The sequence below is a fragment of the Camelus dromedarius genome, chromosome 7 (assembly GCF_036321535.1).
Source record: "Camelus dromedarius isolate mCamDro1 chromosome 7, mCamDro1.pat, whole genome shotgun sequence".
In the NCBI taxonomy this organism is placed as follows: Eukaryota; Metazoa; Chordata; class Mammalia; order Artiodactyla; family Camelidae; genus Camelus; species Camelus dromedarius.
Window position 1 is genome coordinate 75150276 of NC_087442.1, and position 23469 is coordinate 75173744.

Consider the following 23469-nt stretch of genomic DNA (forward strand, 5'->3'; position numbering starts at 1 on the left):
GGCTGAGCAGAGTTGAGTACTTAACTCCAATGGGTGATCTTTGTGAAGAATACTTGTAGTTCAAAATCCTACTCCTCCCTTATGGAAAAAATCGTGAGTTCCCAAGAATGGGGGTTCAATTTGCTGGATAATGAGTAGTCCAATTTTCTTTAAGCTCAGAGAAAAAAAAGAGTGCTATTTATTTCTAACATTTAAACTGTGGCCTCACAATTGAATTTCGTCAGGAAAATGAGGGCTTTATAAAGTTAGGTAACAGATTCTTCAGAGATTGGTGGGAAGAGGAAGTTTAAAATAATCCCAGTTAAATGGACTTTTGTTTTTCAATTTAAAAAGGAAGATGACCTCCTAGCTAAGGATTTGCTTCCTTGCTTAAGAGTAAGAGTCATATTGAATATTTCTCTAACCTAAGAAACCTTTCCCCTTCTTTTTCTTGTTCCCATTATGAGAAACAGAACATAAGAATCTGACAAATGCCACAGCACATCCTATGAATCGCCCACCTCAAAATATATTCTGCCATGAACAGAACAATTAAAAGACATTTTAAGGGAAATTCTTGCTATCCCCAAAGACCATTCAGAGCCTGAATTTATTAAGCCCTCTCTGAACCCATTTATCACATGCTTAGGTTCCACATGAATCTCATCTATTACTAGAGTTCACAGATCATTGGTCGTTGGAGTTAGAGGGCACCTGAAATGTCACAGAGTCTCATCACCCCTTATTTTACAAGTGACAGAACAGATGAGAAGGCAGGTTCCCTAACTCCTGGTCCAATATTTTTCCCACTCCACTCTAATGCAGCCAGTGAGAGAAGAGAACTCAAATTCTATTTTTAAAAATGTGCATTTCAGAAACGGTTGTCATCATTTTTTACTGTCAGAGTTCATTTTGAAAAGCTACAAATGTCTTTTCTTAAAAATTCTTTTTTTTTTCATTTATGGGATAAGAGATTTTGCTTTGCTAATGAAAGTGTAAAAAAAATGAGAGAAGTGTCATGGACTTCATAGTAAAATGTTCAGAATGAATTCACTGAACTAAAGTACATAATCAAATTTGATATTCCTTTGGTAATATACCCCTTTAGATAACTTGTCCCTATTTTATACACACACTATCACACTGTCATTTTGTCACTAACCCAAACATAAAGGAATCAGTAAGGATAAAGGCAGGTACTTCACCAACACGTCTAGGGTCACACTGTAAACATAAAAGAAAAAGAAATGCTTTGAACCAAGATTTGTTTTTCACTCTAACAAGCTCCTTGGCAGTTTGAAACTTGTTATTTTGGTGCCAGTTCTCTGTCTTTGTTTTTCAACATTCAGGAGGCTGTTTCTGTTTAGGATAAAGAATTATATGTGATGTGCATTTGTGCTGTAGAAAGCACATTTCTGAAGGTATAATTATGTTTTTAATTCTGGCTTTAAAATTATTACGCTGGAAAACATGCCAAAGTCCCCATTTAGTAGACACAGAGGAAGCTAGACCGAATGTCCCTCGAGTCTGGGGTCCCCACGTCATGCAGTGACTCACACAGGACTTTCAGGATGCAGGAAAGAGGAAGAGGATTAATGAGAAAATTCGGCTTCTTTGCACAGCCAGAGATTTATGAATGGTGGGTGGTGACATCACCCTGATAACAATAAATAAATAATTGAAATATTATTTTCTCAAGAGCAGTCTAATTACATGGCTCATTCTTCTTTTTAGATCAGAGTGAAATCACTCAGCCCTCAATCAGGCACTCTGCTGAAACAAGTTAATCACCTGGAAACTCAGTGACAATCAGTTATCATCAAATTCTCATTGGAGATACATGCCGTTTGTCCCCAAGACTGAGGACATCATATTATCTATCCATAATTTATTGCCTCTGAGGGAGTCAGTGTCTGGGACTCAGCCCCAGAAGAAGCAATCTGGCATTCTATGAGTCAGAATTGTCTATTCACCAGCATTTCAGAACAGAGATGTTAAAAATAATTTAATATTTGATCTGATTCTAAAAAGTACTTTAAAACAGAAAAAGAAAAGAAAAATCTCTTGTAATTTCCTGAACCAAAGGTAACAAGTCTCCTCCCCCAGGTACAGCTCACACTGCGTGTGCTGACTGACCTGATGTGTGAGCCTGCCAGGCAAGGCCAGGTCAGGGACCGGTGAACCCCTCCGAGTCAATAAGACCCTGCCGGCCATCTGGGAGCTGGGCAGTCAGCTGACTTCTGGAAACACTGGAGCCTCTTGTACTTTCCATTCAAACCTCAACAGGCAGAACACTCAACTTCTGACCGTATTTTCTAACAAGGAGACAATGTTTTATGGTAAAGGGGGCATGACTATTTACCTGTAAAAGATCAAGCTTAAAAAAAAAAACCCTCATAAAATCCTATTCTCTTTGTAAATGTGGAATATTTTTAGAAAAACAGCAAGGAAAGTTCACTCGATAAGACAGAATAATATCACCTTCAATGATGTCAAGACTTTTTTTCCTAAGGAGCTAACACATGCTTTAAATGTGAAAATGACAAACTCCAATTATAGCTCATTCTTTCTCATTACTTCTCACTGAGGAAGGTAAGAGAACTCTTCTTATTTCACCAGGGAGTTTAAAAATTTGATCTTTCCTCTGTTAACAGGTACAATGACAAATATTATTTGGGTTAAAAATAACCCTTCTAATACCCGACAACTGCATGCCATACTCTGACCGCCTACGACGGTGAATTCCACTACGCGCTGTTTGAGGAAATACTTCCTCCCTTGTTTCAAATGTACTTGACATTTAATTCCATTGAGTGAGCTCTTATTTCTGTCATCGAAACAGAGATTAAAGAAGGAAATAGCAAGCTTCCAGATCCACACCTTATTTTATTAGTAGGACACCTCCTGGTTAACCTTTCCATTGTAGATGAAGTTTTCCCCAGAGCAATCACATCATGGGAAGAAAAGAGGAGGAAGGAGGAGGGGGGAAGCAAGGAGAGGAAGATGAGAGGAGAGTTTTATAACGAGAGGAAAAAAAGTTATTAACAAAAGAGAAGAGTGAGACAAAGAGGTAAAGTCAATGGGGAGGAGGTGACAGCAAAAAGTAGAAAAAAAGACGCACATGAGATCAGAATATTGGACCATTAAACCCTACAAATCAAATTATAATTTCACAACCCCACAATACAGTGATATATCAGAGGTTCTGGCAAAGGCATGTCATCAGAGAAAATGCGTATTTGCCTGGCTTTTCTCATCTATTCACAATCTCCCTTAGTCACCTGCTCTTGAAAAACTGTAAGGTTTATGTGCCGTGTTCTGTGGGTAAGCCTGTTATGTGATATGCCTTCCAAGTGATCATCATTACCAAAAAAATCCCTTGGAAATTCTTCAGCAGTGGCGTGGAGCCTTTCAGGTCCACGGTGAGTGCTCCCCTTCGCCCAACACTGCCTTCCAGGCTTACGGCCCACAGGCCAGTTGCACACTGAGCAAAGTGGATGCACCTTTATTCAGTTTTTTCCCAATGACATTGTTTATCAGGCTTAGTTTTTTTCTGAATGAACTGGAATTGTGGTTCTCACACTTATCTACTCAATGGAGTCCCCTGTGCTGTCTTCTGTGGGGGTTCCGAGACACTAATGAGCTTTGAAGTAGTTTTACTGTTCACCTGACTTTTCTCTTACGGGCTAAGCTGTTCACCGCTGAGTAGATGAAGCTTCAGCTAGAATAACTCACACTCCCCACATGACAGTTCCAGTCTTTTTAGAGTCTTTGTTCAGACAATTATTCTTCTCAAAGAAAATAAACTTTAATAAGCCAAAACACCAATTTCTTGGTCCATTTTGGAATAATTGCTCCAATAAATTAGTACTTTCAAGAGAACACAAGATGCAGCAGTCTGTGATCCCGATTTCTCTAGTCCTGTACTATGATCTTTACACATAAAAAATGGAAATGTTCTCCTCTTTCCTGGATTTAAGCAACCCTGTGGAACGCCAGCCACTGCATTAGCTTCCTTAGCTGCACAATGTGGGCTTTCTGTATGATCAACTGACAGAGGTCTTCCTGCACCACAGGATCTGAGACGATTTCATCTGCGTCTTTCTTCTTGATGTCTCGTATCCCTGTTGGCACCACACACTTTACTTGCTCATCTAAGATGCTTCTTCTGAGGGTTGACTCTTGTTCCTCCCTGATCTCTACTGAATAGGACATCTCTGCTGTTATTATCATGCTGGAGGGGAAACATCTGTTGTCTTCTGGTTGCCATTTATCATCATGTTTTCTAACAGCCCCACATTTCCCCCTAGAACATCAGAGCCTCGTGATATTACAGCTCTGGATGCCGTCTGTGATCTTCAGGAAACAAGCATTAAAGGGATAATCTGTTAAGCAAAACAAAGATTCCTCCTTGACTTTGTAACTACTTAGAGGGTAAAGACACTTCTTAAGAAAACTTAAATTGTTTTTAAACATTTATTCACTTCTTAACTCCTTTAGCTGTCTTTCTCTCTCTCTGAACTCTTTGTAACTCCAAGTTACAAATCAGAAATGTCTCCTATTTCTTAACTTTTCTCATTGTCTTTCTCACTATGTTGAAATGTTTTATTGAGGTAAATTTGTACTGTGAAATACATGGATCTCAAGTTTTGACAAACTTGGATATCAAGTTACATGACATGGGGTGGAAAAAACTGATTTTAGTAGATGAAGTCAATGGAAGCAAACAAGTTGTGAGTGATTAACTTTCAAACTGATCTCTCTCCCCATAATTGCATAGATGTGAGTTCAGTTTCTTAATTTCTCCTTTTGCCTGTCCTTAAAAATGACAAGTTAAATAATGCATATGGTACTTTTCAAACCCCACGGAAGAAACCCGCTCATAAAAGTAGCACGTTTTTCTTTAGTGGCAAATTATTTAGTGATGGATTGAGTCACAGGAATTTGGCCAAAAGCAGCACCCCCAGGCCCCTGGCTTCTTTCTGGTGGTGTGTGGCAGCGAGTGGCACAGAGCTGTGGAGTTGTCAGCAAGGATTCTCCTTCCTGGTTGCCACAAAACTGCCCAGTGGTGCCTAATTCCGTGGGGTAAAGAAAATCAAAGACAGTATCATATGGGACAAAACTCATGTGTCAACCAAGAAAACAGAGATTTTAGGAGAGTGAAATTGCCGGTGAGGTTCCAAAACAAAGTAGAGTTTTGTAACTTTATTGGAAATATTTCACTGGGATATCTGATTGTATTGGCATCTAACTTTAGGGAGCTGATGTCTATTTTTAAGGGGCTTGAGGCATCTAATACCCTCGTTTCCCCCTTCTCTATGATTCTGCCATATTTTCATTAGTACATATTCCATATATTATATAATACAGATACATTTAATCTGAAGTCTGTTTTTCATCCAAATGCAATGAGGGAAAATGTGGGGACTCACTGACATATATTGGCTGAAGATTATTTTAATAATAATGATTTGAGGTCATCTCTGGGCTTAGGGGAGATTAGTAGACCAATGTGCAAATACACCTCAGGAGGAAGAAAGAAAGGGAAGAAGGGAGGGAGGGAGGCAGACAGAAAGCTAGGGAAGGACAGAGAGAGAATACGGGAGGTGGGAGGGAACTGCTTTGTACTGAGCAGCAGGCTTGGTGCCAGACCTTTTCAGGCTCATGAAGCTCAAAAACAGCGCTGTAAGAACAGCATTCGTCTCCCTTTTATTCCTTTTACTGACAAGGAAATGGGGCTTACAGAGGTAAAGCAAATTTTATGCTTTTCCCGGGTACCAGCTGGCAAGGGGCTAGCCTGAGAGTCAAACAAGACCAGCCTGATCTCAGAACCTCTACCACCTTTTGTTCAACAAAGCCATCTCTCAAATGATGAGAGTTTCACAGGTTTTTAAAAGTTTATAAAATTTTTTATCCTAAAGAGGCCAGATGAAGGAGACTGTGGGCAATAAAAGATAAAGTAAAATTACTTCGAAGCATATTCGATAGAAGACAGAAGTGTGTGGCTATTTAAAGTTAATAAAAGATTTTTTTAAACAGTAGGAAAAACCATCACTTAAGTAAAAGGGACACAAAATCCATAACGTTGGTCAAGAAAGCATATATCAGATCAGTCATGAAAATGGGTGAAGCAAAATCAATCACATTTTATTGATTTTAAAAACAACAGAATTTCTACCACATAAAAGTCACATTTTGTATTTGTCAAGAAAACTCACTGAAGAAAATGAATTAGCTTGACAGAAATGAACTTGCCTTGGAAGAAACAAATCATCTGATAACATCTGTATTAATGGGCTATAAAAAAGCCAAATGTTTTGGGAGAAGTGGAGAATTTTTCCTGGGTAAAAGTGGTGCTTAGAAAGTTTCTTTTGGCTTTTTCTTAATAAAGATTTTCAATTTATTTTAAGAAACTTATATCGAGGATATGCTCAGAAGGAAGTGAAATTTTGTTGATAAATTATTTCTTTAAATGGTGTATCAATTATGAGACTTTATTTCTCTGTCTAGTTGGATTTTTTTGTATATTTATACTACCTAGATTCATATTTCTTTCTAGAAAAGACATAAAAGTTTCTCTGTCTAGTATTTAAACACCAACATTTTCTAAATCTATATGTTATCTTCGGCTCTCAGGTCAAGGACCACTTTCTCCAAGAAACTCCCACCAGAGTCATCTCTCCTCTTTAGGAACTGCAGTATGTCATTTGTAGACCTCTACTACAATTAAGGATTTATATCCTGGAGTATAAGTTTTTTAAAAATACGTGTTTAGAAGGGGGAGGGTATAGCTCAGCAGTAGAGTGCCTGCCTAGCATGTGTGAGGTCCTGGGTTCAATCCCCAGTACCCCTGTTAACCATATCCCTTTTTAATGTACTATACAAGTAAATTAATTATTGCTTGGTATTTTTTATTGAACAGTGATAATAAGAAAAAAAACAAATGAATACCATATGCTGACATTTGAAGATGAAATGGTTATTTTCTTTCAGGTCATAAGTATTGCTTAGATTTTGGTTGCAACTTGATTACCTTAGAGCTTCTAATTTCTCTTGAACTCTTAATTGTGTATACAAAAACATTTAGTACCCAGATGTCCACAGTCAGGTATTCCCTCAAATTATGTGGATTGACTGTAGCTCTGGGTTGGTAGACCCAGCACTCCAAAGTCAGCAAAAATACAACAAACTGCCAGCAAATTAATGCATCCATTTATGTATTCAACAAGTTTTTTAATGAACGCATTTTGGTTCATTATTTCTTTGCCCTCAGAAATCCCATGGAGTTGCCTCTAAAGAGCCTTGGGAGGAAAGACTGCAGTATAAATAATGAGGTAACCCAATAATGTAGAAGTTATTTGAAAGTATGACTCAAATTATCTATCATTTCAGACAAACCATTTCCCTTCTTTTGTTTGATACAAAAGCAATCATTAGACATAAAGCATAATGTTTTCTACAAAAGAACTTGTACAACTGAAAAAAACAACCGACCAAGCCCATGGCTCTGAAGAGCACCTAGATTCAATTCCTAAAGAAGTCAAAAAATAGACATTCTGCAGGTGACATCAAGCCCAGTTCCCTAGCTGAACAAATTCACTGATACCTTAGTGCTTAAGAGCAATGTGATTCTATGTAACAGCTCCATGGAAGCAGTCGGTATCATCCTCATCCTCATCATCATCGTCATTATTATTATAATCATTGTTTTGCATTATACAAACCAAAGTGAGGCATGTTCCTATAACTTACCATATGTTTGGGTTCAATTCCTGTTGGTGGTAGGAGTCAAAGTCATCTCGTAGGATAATACTGTCACTATGCAGTTCAGCTAAAAGAAAAAAAAAGCATTTAGAAAAGAAATATACTAAACAATAGATTTGCTACGTAAAAGGGTCAACATGCTGCATGTATGAGAAATAACTATTTTAAATTCAAACTGAATTTTAAATGAGCAGCTGATTATATTTACTTTGCCCCTAAACTACAAAGGGAAAGAGTAACTCTGCTGTTTAGAAGACTGTAAACCAGAGCCCCCAAAGAGAACCCTCCCAAGGTGTCACCAGTCAACGCTAATCTACAAGGGGAGGCCACACAGGACTTGCCTCTCATGGCTCGACTCGCCCAGAACAGATTCATGATCTAACTCACTTTAAAGCATCTGCATATTTATTGTCAGCTAAGCTTGCTGATATTTACTTACCCATTTCCTCTTCTCTCTCCTACTGCCCCTCTTGCCCTGGTTTGCTGTCTCTCATTTCCTATATTCAGTCATTTTTGGTTTACCATGTTTCAAATTGTTAACATTTTTTCCCCTCAGAGCTGCTTAGGAGAAATTATCTACTGGAATAAGTAAAACTCCCAAATAAAGTTATGTTAGAAGTCAGGAGGAATGCCAGGGAGCCGCCCCTAGTCTTAAATATATTATCATTACACTCGAGATTGTATTCAATACTTATTTTTAAGCACTAGAAGAACTTTGGGTAGGCCAAGAGCAAAGAATGTTTTCATAAACTGTGGAGTATGTGGTATTTCTACTGAAGAGAGGGTGGACAAGTAAAAACTTGATGGCCAGTTACAATGTAAGTGTAATTTTTAATGAGAAATGATACTTATGGCTACTCGAGTTGTAAAAAATGAATTTAGTGCTTAAAATCCTTCTTATCTGATTCCGATGGTTTGCTTGGGAAATTTGGTTTGGCTAATATAAATTCTCTGGGCCTGTACAATTTTGTTTGAACTAGTTTACACATGCTTTTTGAGATCTGATTCATAAAAAATAACCACAAATTTTTTTCTTTCAGAAGTGATATTTTTACTTTTCTTCTTTGGCTCGCTTGAATATAATTCATTAGACTCACTGAGTAATTAAAATCACCTCCCCTCATCAGGAAGCAGACTTCCAAATTCTCTCTGGTGACGTCGCCACCTGCAGCCAGCCTCGCCTCCTGTTTATACCAGGGAGGCCAGCAGGTGAGCACATAACGAAGTCTGGGGAACCAGTGAATCAGCATGGGTCGAGAGGAATGGCTGTTCAGACTCGAAGCCTTAGGCACGACAACAGGGAGAATATGGATTTACACCGGAGAGAACTCTGTGATGTCTTCTGTGTGTGGGAGTGATTTAATGATTCCGCTGAGCGATTAGATGCAGTGCCTGAAATGCCTTCAGGGTGCAGCCTCTCAAATACCCAACCTGGCGGGGACTCGGCTGGGCCACTGCAGGTCACCAGCCTGCCTTGGCTGCCGGAAGGCAGGCTTCTAAGTGCTCGTGTTCATCTGCCAAAGAAGAGGAGCCCCAAGCTGCAGCATCACATAAAAGTAGAGCTTCTCCGGGCAGACTTACCAACGTGAAAAGTAAATTAATTGGATTTATAGGTTGAAAGGGAAAGCCCAAGAGACAAACACTGACCCACCTGCAAGCCCCACAGTGAGAGGCATCTAAAAGGCGGGAGCTGGCTAGGATGGTTTCTGTTCATTCTTAATAGTGTAGTGCAGGAAATTGCTTTTACAATAAGTCTTCACTGTCATACATGAGAAATTTAACTCTTAAAGATCATTTGCTTTCTAGAGGTTTTTTTTACCAAGGCATGGGTAAGCCTCAATGGTTGTTTGTTCACGTATTTCTTTCTTTCCAAACACTATTATATCACTGACTATATACTTTACAAACACGAATTCATTTAATCCTCACAACAACCATAGGAGGTTGGTACTATTATTACTTCCATTTTATAGACGAGAAAACTGAGGCACAGAGAGGTTAAGTAAGTTGCTCAATATCATGTTGCTAGCAAGTGGTGAAGGTGAGATATATCCAGGTAGTTTGGCTCCAGAACCTGCATCCTTATCTACTCTACAACCCTGCCTCGAGACCTGGGGCCCACCAAGTGCAGAGCAGGATGAAAAGATCATGAGAAAAATGACAGGTGGCAACTTTACATGGTGTCATGAAATAAAGCATTTAGTTATTTATATAACTTCATTTCAATTTTTAAAGAAACATCCAAATTATGTCTCTTTTTTTGCAACTCAGTTCTATGTTGCAAAGCTCTATATCACAAATTTGAAATGACTCAATTCTTTCACACTCAGCTCCTTATCCGTGGCCTCCAGGCTCTGCTATTGATGATGGGGAGAGGCTCTGGGGAAAATGCAGCATTAGAACACTATGTCAAAAGATCACGCTCAACAGGATCCCAAGGATGAACATACTAACAGGTTTGAAAGTCCTTCCATTAGCCCCAGCAGGGCAGCGTGACTACCTCCTTGGTGAGGTTCAAGTGTAATCTGGACCTGAGTCTGATTTCAGTGAATGACCAGCGAACCAGCGAGGGCAGAGAATATCCTCACTTCTGCATCATGTGCTCACACTGCAGACGAGTTAAACAAGCAGATCGAGTACCAAGGTTAGTGACATCTGGGTCTTAAACACTTACCTAGATGTGGGTGCACAGTGGCCTCTGTGGGAGCTGGACCGAGAGAGAAAAAGTGAAAAATGACTGATTAGCTACAGGAGCAAAAATCCAATAAACAGTCACAAATACAATTACAAAACTGAGGTCATACTAAACAAATTAAATGGCTAGAAACTTTTTAGTGGAGTAAGAAGAAAATGCAAATCACTATCCTAAAATAAGACGTCCAACTCACTTTTTAGTTGTTTTATTTAAAAGCCATGCATTCCTTCTAAAGTGAAGAGCAGAACCCCTTACACACAGGACAGTGATTTATTACTCAAGATTAGTAAGGTGTCCCTTGAAACACACAATATAATGTGATGTGAGCACCCACACCATGCCATGGGCTGTTGGGGGTGTGGGGTACAAAGACAAAAAGCACCGTACTTTTCTTCAGAGAGCTTATCATCTAGCAGAGACACTACAACACAGTGTAACAAGTGCTATGGTAGAGTGTTCAGAGGTGCCGGGGTGGGAAGGAGGGCGAGGGAGGGATATTCATTTCAGGCTGCCCAGGAAAAGAAGGGCATCAGGAGAGGCTTCCCAGAGAAGATGACTCCTCTGCTGAGTTTTGAAAGACCAGTCGGAGGAAGATAGGTAGGGATAAGGGAGGGAAGAGTTGCTTCTTTCTGGGGTAAAAGTGAAATGGTATAGAGACGTCAGAAAGAACGACCTTTTTGAAGAACCACAACAATTCTGGCAAGACTGGATGACAGCTTAAGAGAAGGGGGTGGAAAAGTGAGGTTGGGAGGATTGGGAGGCCAAGTTTATGGAACTGAACATTAGGGAATTTGGACTTTACCATGAAAGCACGACCTCCTGAACATTTACCAGCAAAGGAGTGGATGTTCAAATATGCATTTTAAGAAAGGGCACTCTGACAGGAGTTAGGAAATAAGGGACATTGCCCAATGAATACTTCGGTTATTTTTCTTATCAAAAGGGACTTTCAAATCTATGAAGAAATATTGTCAATTCACTATCTAAAAATTAGAACTCATGACAGCTCTTTAAAAATCTTTTATATTAAAGAAAAACTTCAGCTAGATATTTAAAAAATTAGTTTTTACCATGATGGTCAGTGCTTCAGTTATGTTAGATGAAAAATCCAGACTCAACAGCATTTTAAAACTAGAGAGTGATGCTTGTCTTATTGCTGCATACCAACATATTATACATATGAACAATACTTGGGCTCAGTTTTTTGATACAGATTCTATGGGAAGTGTCATGCTCACAGTTGTTAGTAGATACATGTAAATGCGCTGATTCATCACAAGGTTATGGAAGTTAAAAAAAAAAAAAACCAGAAGAAAAATTTAATGCTTTTGTGTTTTATACCAATGCTTACTGGTTAAGTTGTGGAAGAGCTTTACAAAGATTCACTTAACTTTAACTCTAATTCAAGATTTTTTGGAAACAAAAAGAACCACTGCCAGTTATTCAATAATCAATGACAAAAAAAATGGCAGAAGGATGCATGTTCCCTCATCGACATCACACTGCATGTGAGTGAGATGAATCTGAAGCTTCAAGGGTAACAAGAGTTTACTTGCAGAGTTGTTGGAGAAGTTAAGAGACTTCATGTTGAAACTGAAACCTCTAACATAACAAATAAATGATTTTACATATTTTCCTAATATGATCAACATGCAGATTTTAATTGCAATTGACAATTTTCTAAATTGTCTGCAAAAAACTTCCCCCCAAATTTGAAGAATATCTTGTTGATATTGATAATTTTGGAGTTGCTTTTCAATTTATGTAATATCCCTGTGAACCCCATGTGAATAATACTTGGTTGACACAAGAGTAAATGAATTTACTTGGACAGACATAGTTTTCAAACAGATACGTTTTTGTATCAAAGTTAAATCAGCTTTTCTAAAAAAAGATGGGCAAACTCCATCAAGGTGGATGTGGACATTCAAGAAACCTAATTTTTTGATATTCATTTCAGTTGCTGGAAGACGTTTAAGTAAGTGTAGAATATTTGGATATGTGACTCTAGTTTTCAACTGTAAAATTTACAAAATCTTAATACAGACAAGTATCCCACTGCTTAAGATGTGCTGTAAGCACATATACACCAGATTTCAGATAATTAATACAAAAGATGTAAAATATCTCACTAATTTTATATTGACTATATTAAATTGAAATGTTTAATATTTTATATTTTCTGTGTTAAATAAGCTACATTATTAAGTTTATCTTTTTTTTTGGTTTTGTTTTTAAATGCGGCTACTAGAATATTTAAAATTATACCTATGTCTCACATTATACATCTGTTGGACAGTGCTGAACATGAGCTAGGAGGGAGATCTTCACTGGACATGAATTAGGGAAAGATCACACAGGAGGTGGTGAGGGCATGGAAGAAGACCACAATGTCACTCAGAGACAATGTAGGAAATACAAAAAGTGAAATGAAGATGTAAATGTGCATAGAAGGGCCTAGGAGAAGGACAGGAGCTAGCAAAGGAGACCAAAAAAGAGTGCATTTCATTATGGAAGTAAGGAAAGGAGAGAGTTTTAAGAGAGAAGAGGGTTAAAGAAGAGACCAAAACAATCCTAAAAAAGCTGTTAGCTACTGAGAACATCCAAGACACTGTGCTAAGCAGGGTCTGTAAGAAGAACCCAGGGAATCTGGCCTTAGAGACCACTCTCTTAAGTACTGTGTGGACGATTTTTTCAAGAAGGTTCACTGCAAGGACAAAAAATGAAATCTTGTAGCATCTAAGAAGGGACTTGGACCAAAGGGATTTTTTGTTCATTTGTTTGCTGTGTTTCTTAAGGTATCATGGTAGTTTACTATGTCTCATATTAGCTACCTTACAAAAGGGGTTCTCTGTATTCATGGGATAAATTCTTAAGAAGGGGAGGAGTAATACTGATCTTTATAAAATATGTAACTTGAAAAAGATTGGGAAATAAGTTAAATTAGGTGTAAAATTTATGGCAATGATCATTTAGATATATTTACTAGTTAACACAATGGTTAGGTAAGTGTAACAAAGTATGTGCAGCAACATCAATTAAGTTGCCTACTTGGTTTTAAATGCCTCTGGTGACTAAGGCCGGGATGCAATAAAGAGAACATTATGTTTTAATCTACTTTAATCTAAAGAGTCTATCCAGACTGATATCTCTGTTTCATAAATTATTTTGGCACATGGCATCTTTCACTGAACCACCTCCAATACAATTATCAGGGAGGGACCATTTAGAAATCACACTCTGAGTCAGAATCTCTGTGAATGGAAACTCAGAATTTGTATTTTTAAAACCTCCTCAGCTGACTCTGATAGAAAGCCAACTTCAAAAACCATTGTCTTAATCCCACAATCCAGCCCTTATTTTTACAGCATGCAGAACTGTTCTCTGTATTAAGTATGTATCTTTTCTCCCAAGAAGACACAAGTTCTTCAAAAGCATGAAATAGACTCATTCAAGACACCAATCTAAGCTGGTAAAAGATTCTCAATAAATCCTTAATTGAATGGAAAGCTACTCTCCTTCTCAGTTGTAATATGTTTTATTATATTTTGGAAAATAAATAATTAAAGATCCAAACCTTTGAAAAATGCCAACACATACTCATACTGTTGTCAAAAAGTCCTTCAGTATAAGTAGTCTGGGTAATTTAAACACCCAATTAATGTCCAGTTGGGTTTAATTTAGCTCAACAAATTTAAATCATGTTTTAAATCACTAGTTAGGAAGACTCAATTAAAAAAAAATCCCATGTCCAAGATAACTAAACATTATTTCCTCAAAGAGAGGAACACAGGACACATTTAACTGAGGGAAAGGAAAAGTAGAAATTTCCTTGAAAAATATTTACATGTGTACGATGTAAATACAAAACCTAGTGAAAGTAATAGGCCTAGGGAGCTTGTTTTAATCATCTCTAAACAAGTAACTATATTAATCTAGTTTTATGTAGTATAAAAGAATTTTCTAAGCCTGTAGGAAGTTCACCACCTTTTCTACATTTATCAGAATAAATGTACCACAGAAAAATTCGAATAAGTAGCCTGAAGAAGTACAGTATAGTTCAACATCATTTATTACACTCCCACTTGGATAGTACCTGCTTTGCCTCATATTACTGACGTGGATGAATTACTAAGATCCTGAACTATGTGAATTTGGCAAAAAGGTCTTTACTCTTTCATTTACTAAATGCACACTTCAGAGAGGTCCTAATTTGTCAACCTTCCAGTGCTTACCCAGTGGCATATCTCCAAGTATATCTTTCCTGCTCCTTTGCCATTGAACTGACTCACCTTTCTAGATTTTTTGATTGTTTTTACCTCAACATTTTGTTGGTCTGTTACTCTAGGACTCTAGACTGCTCCCACCCCACTGCCCACTTTGGTCCAATTTCCTAGCTCCTTTGAATCTGAAATTGCATGACTGACACTAGCTACTACATGAAGTTGCCAAATGGCTTACACTGGGGAGCTTTGTTTCCAAGAATGAGAGAGAACAAAAAGGTTCCTAAAAATATGTAAGCTTTGGCTTTGGAGAAAACAGGATAGAACACACCTTTAACAGAAGTATAAGACATCCTAGTTTCTTCCAGGTGCCTCCACATCATGGTAAGAAGACCAGGTCAGACGACTGACCCCAGGAGACACAAGGGAGGACACACTGGGAGTGAGGATCCTGCTGCTTATCTGAGGGGACTGAACTGGAGAGAGGGGAAGACAGCCTGGAATGATTCTGTGCCCAGAGAGATGACTGAGGGGGAAGCTTCATAACATGGTCCTGATTAATCTTCACTGGTGAGACCCAGGAGATGGCACATAAAGCATTTTACACTGTGAGGGACTCGTTTTCTATCCTAACACAGAACTGTTAACAAATCTGAATATTCCTAGATTCACAAAAGTAATTAGTTGTACATCCTACACTACAGAAAAAAAAATAACTTCTGAGAAAAATATCAAGACTTCCCATTTTGGTTTATACAAACCCTTGAATTTTTATGAAATAATTTATTTTCCTATAAATGTTGGGGCAATTCAGCTTAACATGAAGTTTCTACCAATAATTTATACACTTTGATAAACAGTGCAAATATTAGAAACCAATCATGGATCACACCAAGGAGTTCCATGAGTACTGGCAATAGACAAATAAACCCAACTCATAATTCTGAGTATCTAGTAATTGGTTACTAATCTTAGGCAAGATGACAACATCACTATCTGTGTTAATAGAACAAATAAAGGGTTAACAGATTCATGTTCCAGTGAAGTCTGGATCTCATTCAAAATATGAACTCATCTCTGCAATCTTTATCCACAAACTTTATGTCACTGAGACCCACAGAAATTACAGAAACTATGTCCTTTATAAAGCTTGATTAGTTCAAGTAAATCAATGACTCAGTTGGTCATTGAACTTAAGTTGTACCTTGAAAACTTAAGGGGTATGCTGAATGCTGTCAAAACAAGTCAGCTTTGTCAAAACCACAGATAAAATATGAAACGCTAAACAGGCAAGTTAAAATGAAGGTTCTAATTTGCTTTAAAAAATAAACAGACTGGGATTTCAAAATTTGTAGATACTGACAGGCATATGCAGAGTAGAGAAGCAAGACTATACTGCATAGCACAGGGAAATAGATACAAGATCTTGTGGTAGCTCATAGCGAAAAAAATGTGACAATGAATATATGTGTGTTCATGTATAATTTAAAAATTGTGCTCTACACTGGAATTTGACACAACGTTGTAAAATGACTATAACTCAATAAAAAATGCTAAAAAAATAAACTGACTACATTTCAATTAAAAAAATAAAGTAAAAGCAAGTCAACATAGTATAAGAATCACGATAGAATCTCACTAAAGCGTCCATGTTTTTAAAAGCATGCTTCCAGCAAAGGATTAGAAATGAAGGCATGGCATATTTTGAGTTATTTTTAGTTGAAAAAGCCAAATACCTTTAGAACTTTAAGATTATCAACACAAACTGGTAGCAATTTTCCCAGGAAGCATTTTAAAAAATAAGGATCTATGTAGTTTCACTAGCCAAATATCTCCTGAGAGCCAATAAACGAGAGAAAATTGGAGAAATTTTTAATGTTTTAAGCATAATATAGTCTTTTCATACTAGATAAGTAATAAATGTTCTTAAAAGCTAAAATCACTCACAAATGTGCGCTAATAATTTGTTTTCCCAGATTCCTTTCAATATTTGTGATAGTGCCACTTAAAATTTATTTGTCCTCCAAATTTTCTAGCAGGACCCATCAAGGTTATTTGCTTTGGTAGAATACAAAGTTTTACATCAATAATGAAATGCTTCGGTGATATTCCAGATCTCTGCTTAACCAAACATTTTCCTAGATGCTAGGGTACCATTAAGTGACCTGAACACTACGTATGTAATTTTACTAAGATTTCAAGAACTATATAAAGAGGACAAGAATGGATTTTTTAAAAACTGATAAGCTAATATAGTTGAAAATAAAAACAAAAACCTGAATCATTGTTTTTAGAAGATGCTTTAAAATTTGTTTGAAAAATACATTCCTTGTAGAGCTTCCTATTTATTCAGCTGTGCTGTTCTTGAAATGGTTTACTAGTCTCTGTGGGTTATCGCAGGAGACTGGAATTGCCTTGAATGAATATAAGAACTTGTACTAAATGTAAATTTGATAAATACAATTATGCCAGGAATAGCAAAGGTGAGCAATGATTATGTGAAACAGCTGTAAAGAGACTCAGCTCTGGGGAGGGATAAATTAGGGGCTGGGGATTAACAGATACACATTCTTATATACAAAATAGATAAACAACAAGGACCTACTGTATAGCACAGGGAACTATATTCAATTTCATGTAATAGCCTATAATGGAAAAGAATCTGAAAGAAAATATATATGCATGTATATGTCTAACAGAATCACTTTGCTGTGCACCTAAAACTAACACTGTAAATCAACTACACTAAAATAAAAAATTTTTTTAAATTGAGGAGGCCTAACATGAAAACAAGTAAATCTAGTGGCAAAATTTTCAAAGAAAAATATGCTACCTGGTTTCTTTCAACAAGTTATTATTTATCTGTTTAAACTACAAGTACAAAAAGGGTGTGCTGACACTTTGTTGAGCAAATGAAAAAAAGCACTAGCCCACGTCTGTGAACACACCTGTGTGCCGGTGCTGGCTGTGGAGTTGCAGGAGCTGCAGGTTATTACTAAGCAGCGTCTTTACTTTTTTGAGGGGTGAGTTTTTAAAAATATTTCATCATTTTCCACTCAGTGTGAGTTACTCTAACCCTCAGTATGACATGGAAATAACTAGTTATCAATCCCTTTCCAAACTTTTAAACACAGCTAATGTTAAATATCTATTGCTTGGCACTAGATAGAGTTACTCTGTGAATATTACCTTTCGTTTACTAAATACATTTTCTCTATTATCTCCAATTATTTAGAGAATCTCACAGGTTACAATTAATAATTTGTCTTTACGATATTAGCAAGAGAGCACGAACTGAACTTGGCAGAAAGAAGCGGAAGATCAGAAAATTTCTGTGAACTTAAACAGGAAGCAGATGATTTCATGATTTCCTTTGGATCTTGGTGCTCACAGCCACACTTTCCTTAACTGCATCTTAATAGCTTAAATCTTGGGTGTTTTTAGCTCCATTAAACATGGATCATTCTACGGCTTCTCAACATTAGATTGAATCAGAAATCCTTCCTATCATCAATTCAATTTGTCCAAGAGACAAATTACATGCTGAAAGTAAAGCAAAACTTCATTTCTTAAACAGTATTTCTGTGTTCATGCTCTTTCAGAAGTTGAGGCCGCCAGCGTCTCATGAGACACACAGCAGCCTGGAACAGGCGCTTTAGAAAGAATAGGGTTGTGTTTAACTCCCCCAAAGGTTGTTCTTTTAACAAAAGTGTTTTTCTTTCAACTGACTTATTTTGGAAGGAAACTTTTAAGTAATTATGTGACTCCAAAATATATTTTGGCCAACTCGTTCAATAAATGATTCAGTGCAAAGGATGGAGATTTCAGTACGCTGGGCAGAAAAAGGAAGGAATGTCTGAAAATGAATTGAGGGAGTGGTTAACAAGCTTTGTGTTAATATTATTGATTGCTTTTTGTTTTTAAAGCCTCTGAGTCAGGCAAGCACTACATATGTGATGACAAGCACTTCTCACAAATAAAGGTATTATGTCATGGGGACTATAGCTCCTGAATCATTTTGGAATTCAAAGGCCCTAAGGTAGTTTTGCCTCAGGTATCTCTTCCCCTAATTTGAAATTCAAATGCATGGAACTTCCAAAGCTAAATATGACAAATTAGACACGGTCTGCGAAGTTACCATTTAATGAGCTATGAACCTAGACTTTCATCTCCCCAGGAATAATTTCTTTATTACTTTTTGTATTTTATTGCAATAAAGCACCATTTGACCTTCAAGTATGATAATTAAGCTTCCAAAAATGTTATAAATTTAGAATGAAGATAGTTCTCCCTGTGCTCAGGAATATACTGATGATCAATATAAAAGATTACTTAATATTTAGAGACAGCTAAATTACACACAGGACCAGCAATGTTAGAAAGTATTTTTCTCTTCCCTTCCTCTCCTATTTCCCATCTCAATTTGATTTGTGTCTTGTAACAACTTATCATCACTCATATTCTAAAATAAATGGAATAGGAGCAAAATTAAAGTATATCTTTATAACCTGTAACCAGGGGAACAGAGAACCCTTTCAGGTAAGACTTTCCTCCTCTAGGAGCTGTCAATACTGAGATCTTAAACAGTAAAACTTGTGACTCATTCATTGTCTTGCCATCCTCATGGCCTCACCTTTTCTGGTCCATATATTTTTTTAAAACTTTGTCTATGATAGGAATAAAAGTTTTAGGTGAAAAATCAGAATGTAAAACAATATATCATCTGAACTGTTGGTGAATTGTTATTTTTAAAAATATCACTGTGTAATAATTTTTTAAAAATCTTAGACCTTTGAGAACTTGAATAGATGGAGTTCATAGAAGGGGCAGAAGAAAAGAAGTGAAGCTATAAATTGACCTGTAGCAATTGACCTATTGCCTTGTTTGGAGGGTGGGGAGGAGGTAATCATGTTTTTTGTTTATTGATTTATTTTAGAGGAGGTACTGGGGATTGAACCCAGGACCTCGTGTATGCTAAGCACGCACTCTACCACTAAGCTATACCTTCTCCCTCTATTGCCTTTAAATAACAAGCAGAGATGGGAAGAAAAATCATTAGGATCACCATCATCATCATCAAATAATAACAACAACAATAGTAATACCTACTAATAAGAAGAACAAAAAAAAAAGAAGAAATGATGTTGCAGATGTTGGCAGAAATTTGCTAGACGTCTACCAGTACCTATTCTCCCCTTCTTTACTTTACCTGGATTACAGCCCCCAGGTAGAGGTATATTTCTCCCTGTCCCCTGCAGCTTCCTGTGACAAAGAAATTAAGTTCTGCCCATAGGGAGGTGACCTGCATCACTTTCAGAGCCGGTTCATGCCCTTTAAACACACGGGCATGCTTCCTGGCCCCTACCCTTCCTGCTGCTAGGACATGGCCCCTGGACCTGGAAGCCATGTGCTGTACACAGTAGAGCCCCCGCCAGCCCTGGACCATCTACCTCTGAACTGCTTTATGACTGAGAAATAAATATACTTCTAGCCACTGAAGACACCTGAAGTTTGAGGCATATGCCATAGAAGCTTGTCTATATTCTAATTAAAAGTAAATTTCTTGTGGGCTGGGACTGGAGAAGCTTTCGAGGAAGGTATCCTCTCCGTATCTGTCATAATCCTAAATGCTGGGGTAGAAATTAGAGCTGATAAGACTGTAAATTCCTGTGAGTAGAGACTCTAACTTGCATATCTCTGCAACCCAAAGCCTAGCACAATGTCTGGCACACAGTTGCTCCAAAAATGTTAGTTGATTGGCTGCTGATAACATAAGTAAGATATTATTGCTTCAACCATTGCTGTTAGAAAATTCTAATGTTCTAATGCTCTCCTCTGTTCCCACCCCCTCTTAATCACTTGGGCATATGTTACTGTCTTCATTTTACTTTACTTTTCCTTACGTACCTAAAGGTAAATTGTACAATTCTCCTTGTTCTAAAGGCAGCTCACAGAGACAGACAGTCGAGCAAGACAATAAAGTGGAAAAGGGTAATAACAAATCAGGGTCAGAAAAAAATGCATCCAGTTGAGACAAGTATGCAAGATGCATGCTCTGACATCTTAAGTTTGGTTCTGAAGCTGTCAAGTTATAGAAATTGAAGAGTTTGTAACATGAAAAGTACACATATTGCTCAGGAGAAGGATGGCTATTTCAGATACAGAGAGAAATTTCTCCTGTGGTTTCTTAAAAAGGGGACACTGAGCAATGCAATAAACATCATTTGAAATAATAGCCATCCAAGTGAGAGTTTGTAGGGCAATTCCTAATAAAGTCCATCAATGCGGAGGAGTGCATACTGCTTAAATATGATTGCAAAAACAGTTCTAGGGGTGCAGGAGGTGAAGGTTGGCTGGCAATTAAATAAGTAATAGTAATTAGATAATCTGGGAAAGGTATACCTACTCTACGTGGTTCATTCATTTCCTCCGCTAATATTTGAGTACCTACCAAGTGCCAGGCACTGTGCCAGATTCTGGGAATATAAAAATGGTCCAGTTTCTGCTTGATCAAGGGTTTCAAAGTGCAGGAGGAAATACATGCAGAAGTTAACACATGACAGTGCAGTATGGTGAACTAAACTCAGTTAATAAGTAGAAGGTGGATTAGTGATAAAAAACACAGATGATGGAGGAGAGACTTGAACTGGATCTTTAAGGATGAGTGCAACGTCCTCAGTAAGTTGAAGGAGGAGGTAATGTGGAGTATATTCCAGGGAAAGAAACTGCCATATGTAAGCTACAGAGACAGAGGACAGGACAGGCATGTTTGATGAAGACAGTGCTTTTCACAGCTGAAGTACAGAGTTTGGTGTCAGGTGAGGTGGGGAGTATGGTAGGAGCTCTCTACATGAACAGATGAGGTCGGAGTGACAGGCAGGGTCAGATCATGGAGGGCCCTGAACATCAGCCTAAGCAGGGCAAATGGAGGCAGTTACAGGGTTTGAGGCTGTGAGAAAAAAATGAGGTTTGTGTTGAAGAACATTCTGATAAATGTATAGAAGACCTGAGCCAAAGGAATGGCTCTGGGTGCAGAAAGAAAAGAATCAGTTTAAAAGATATTAAGAAGGTATATAAATTGGTTTTAGACACATAGAGTATAGACATGGATGAAAGAAAGGAATGAGGAAAGAAATATGACCTAGGTCTCTGTTTAGTGACTGGGTTGAACATGCCACTGATTAGAACTGCAATAAAGGGGCTCAGTTTGGGGGAAGCGTCAAGTTCATTTTAGAATATATTGAGTTCAAGGTACTTACGGAATTCAAATGTCAGTGCCCGGTAATAACAGCCATAGCTACCATTCATGGAGTACTTACGTGCCAGCCACTGTGCCATGCACATCATCACTGCATTTAATCCTTAAATAATTTCACTGTGTTCCTTCTGGGCATAGAATATTGTGCCAGACTCTTGCAAATGGTATGGGATGACCAAAAAGGTCAGAACTACTGTTTTCTTATTTTATAGTTAGGGAATCGAGATTTTGAACGATAGCTAGAAAGCACCAAATTAGGAATTGGAAGCCAGGGGTATACAGCTTCAAACTCTATGCTTTCGACCACTTTGCATTACTGACTCTCTGAGTAAGCACGGACACAGTCCAGGAGATGAAAATCACAGGTGTGAGTGAGATCAGTAGGGACAATATAAAAAGAAGCCCCAGAGCAGAATCACCGCTAACCCCAGAATTTACCCATGGGAAGTTCAGGAACTCATTAAGGAAACTGAGAAGGAGCAGGGAAGCCAGGTGGGGTGAGGACCAGGGTCCTCTGGATTGGTTGGCACCTACTGGGTAATTGATGACCCAGAGGATGACTGGGTCCGTAGTCTGGGCAGTAAAGGCCAGACGGCGGGGTTAGGAGTGAAGCCTGAGAACACACACACCTCTTTCAAGAAGCTGGAGTGTGAGGGATACTGGTGGTTACAGCAGGACTTGCAGGCACAGATGGAGTTCCTGCTCATCGTCTAGTGGCTTGGGCGTGTTTAAGCTCCGAGGAGGAGGGGATCGTGAGGAGGAGGGGATCATGAAGAGGAAGAGGCTGATGATACGGGAAAGAGGGCAAAATTTTTGAGCAAGGCCTCAGAGGAGATGGGGGAATGTCATTCCACGGAGTTTTTGTTTTTTCTGTAAATGTGTTTTGGTCATTCTCTCCTAGGATTGGACTAGTATGTCTATATTACAAGCTATTTATGGACAGGATGTGAAACTGCCTTATCTTGCCAGCAACTCCCCTGTGTCCTGTATAACGTTCCAGATATACACACGGGGGACAAAGCACGATATGTGCTAATTAATATTAATGAATTCCCACTCTTACAAACATGATTATGGAAATCTATATGAATTATTACATTAAACAACTGATTCTTCAAATGTGAAAATAAAGTTGGATGAATAGGTGGCACGAAATAATACTTCACAAGCAAAAATAAAAATGGTAATTTATGTGTGTTTACAACAGCTTTGCTCTCCAAGTAATTATTTAGATCCGAACATAGGCTTTGTCCTTCAAAATATGGGGCAATCCAGCAAACTGTCTAGCAGCTTGAGTAGAAGATGTACTTCTATGGGCATCTAAAAGAACTCAATGTCAAATTCTTTCCTAGCATAAATCTTGGTGTTTTGACTTTGGACTAGATAAAGCTGTCAAGGGGGAAAATGTATATAGCCCTGAGAACTAAAAAGAAGGCTGTTTAAATCTATGTTCAATCATCTCAGGATAAACAGCACTCGTCTAAAACACCATTCTTTAGGAAATTAGAAAAGTAGTCGGACCCACCTAGAGCCAGTAGCAAGAAATTTTA

General features: G+C 37.9%; 1 protein-coding gene across 1 annotated transcript in view; it reads right to left on the bottom strand.

The window, feature by feature from the left end:
• RELN (reelin) overlaps positions 1-23469 on the bottom strand; it is a 444598-nt gene that overhangs the window by 225404 nt on the left and 195725 nt on the right. The window contains exons 5-6 of the mRNA XM_031455857.2: positions 10418-10450; positions 7732-7810 (exon numbers count right to left, since the gene is read on the bottom strand). Of these exons, the coding sequence (XP_031311717.2) occupies positions 7732-7810; positions 10418-10450 (112 nt within the window). The remainder of the gene's footprint in view (positions 1-7731; positions 7811-10417; positions 10451-23469) is intronic.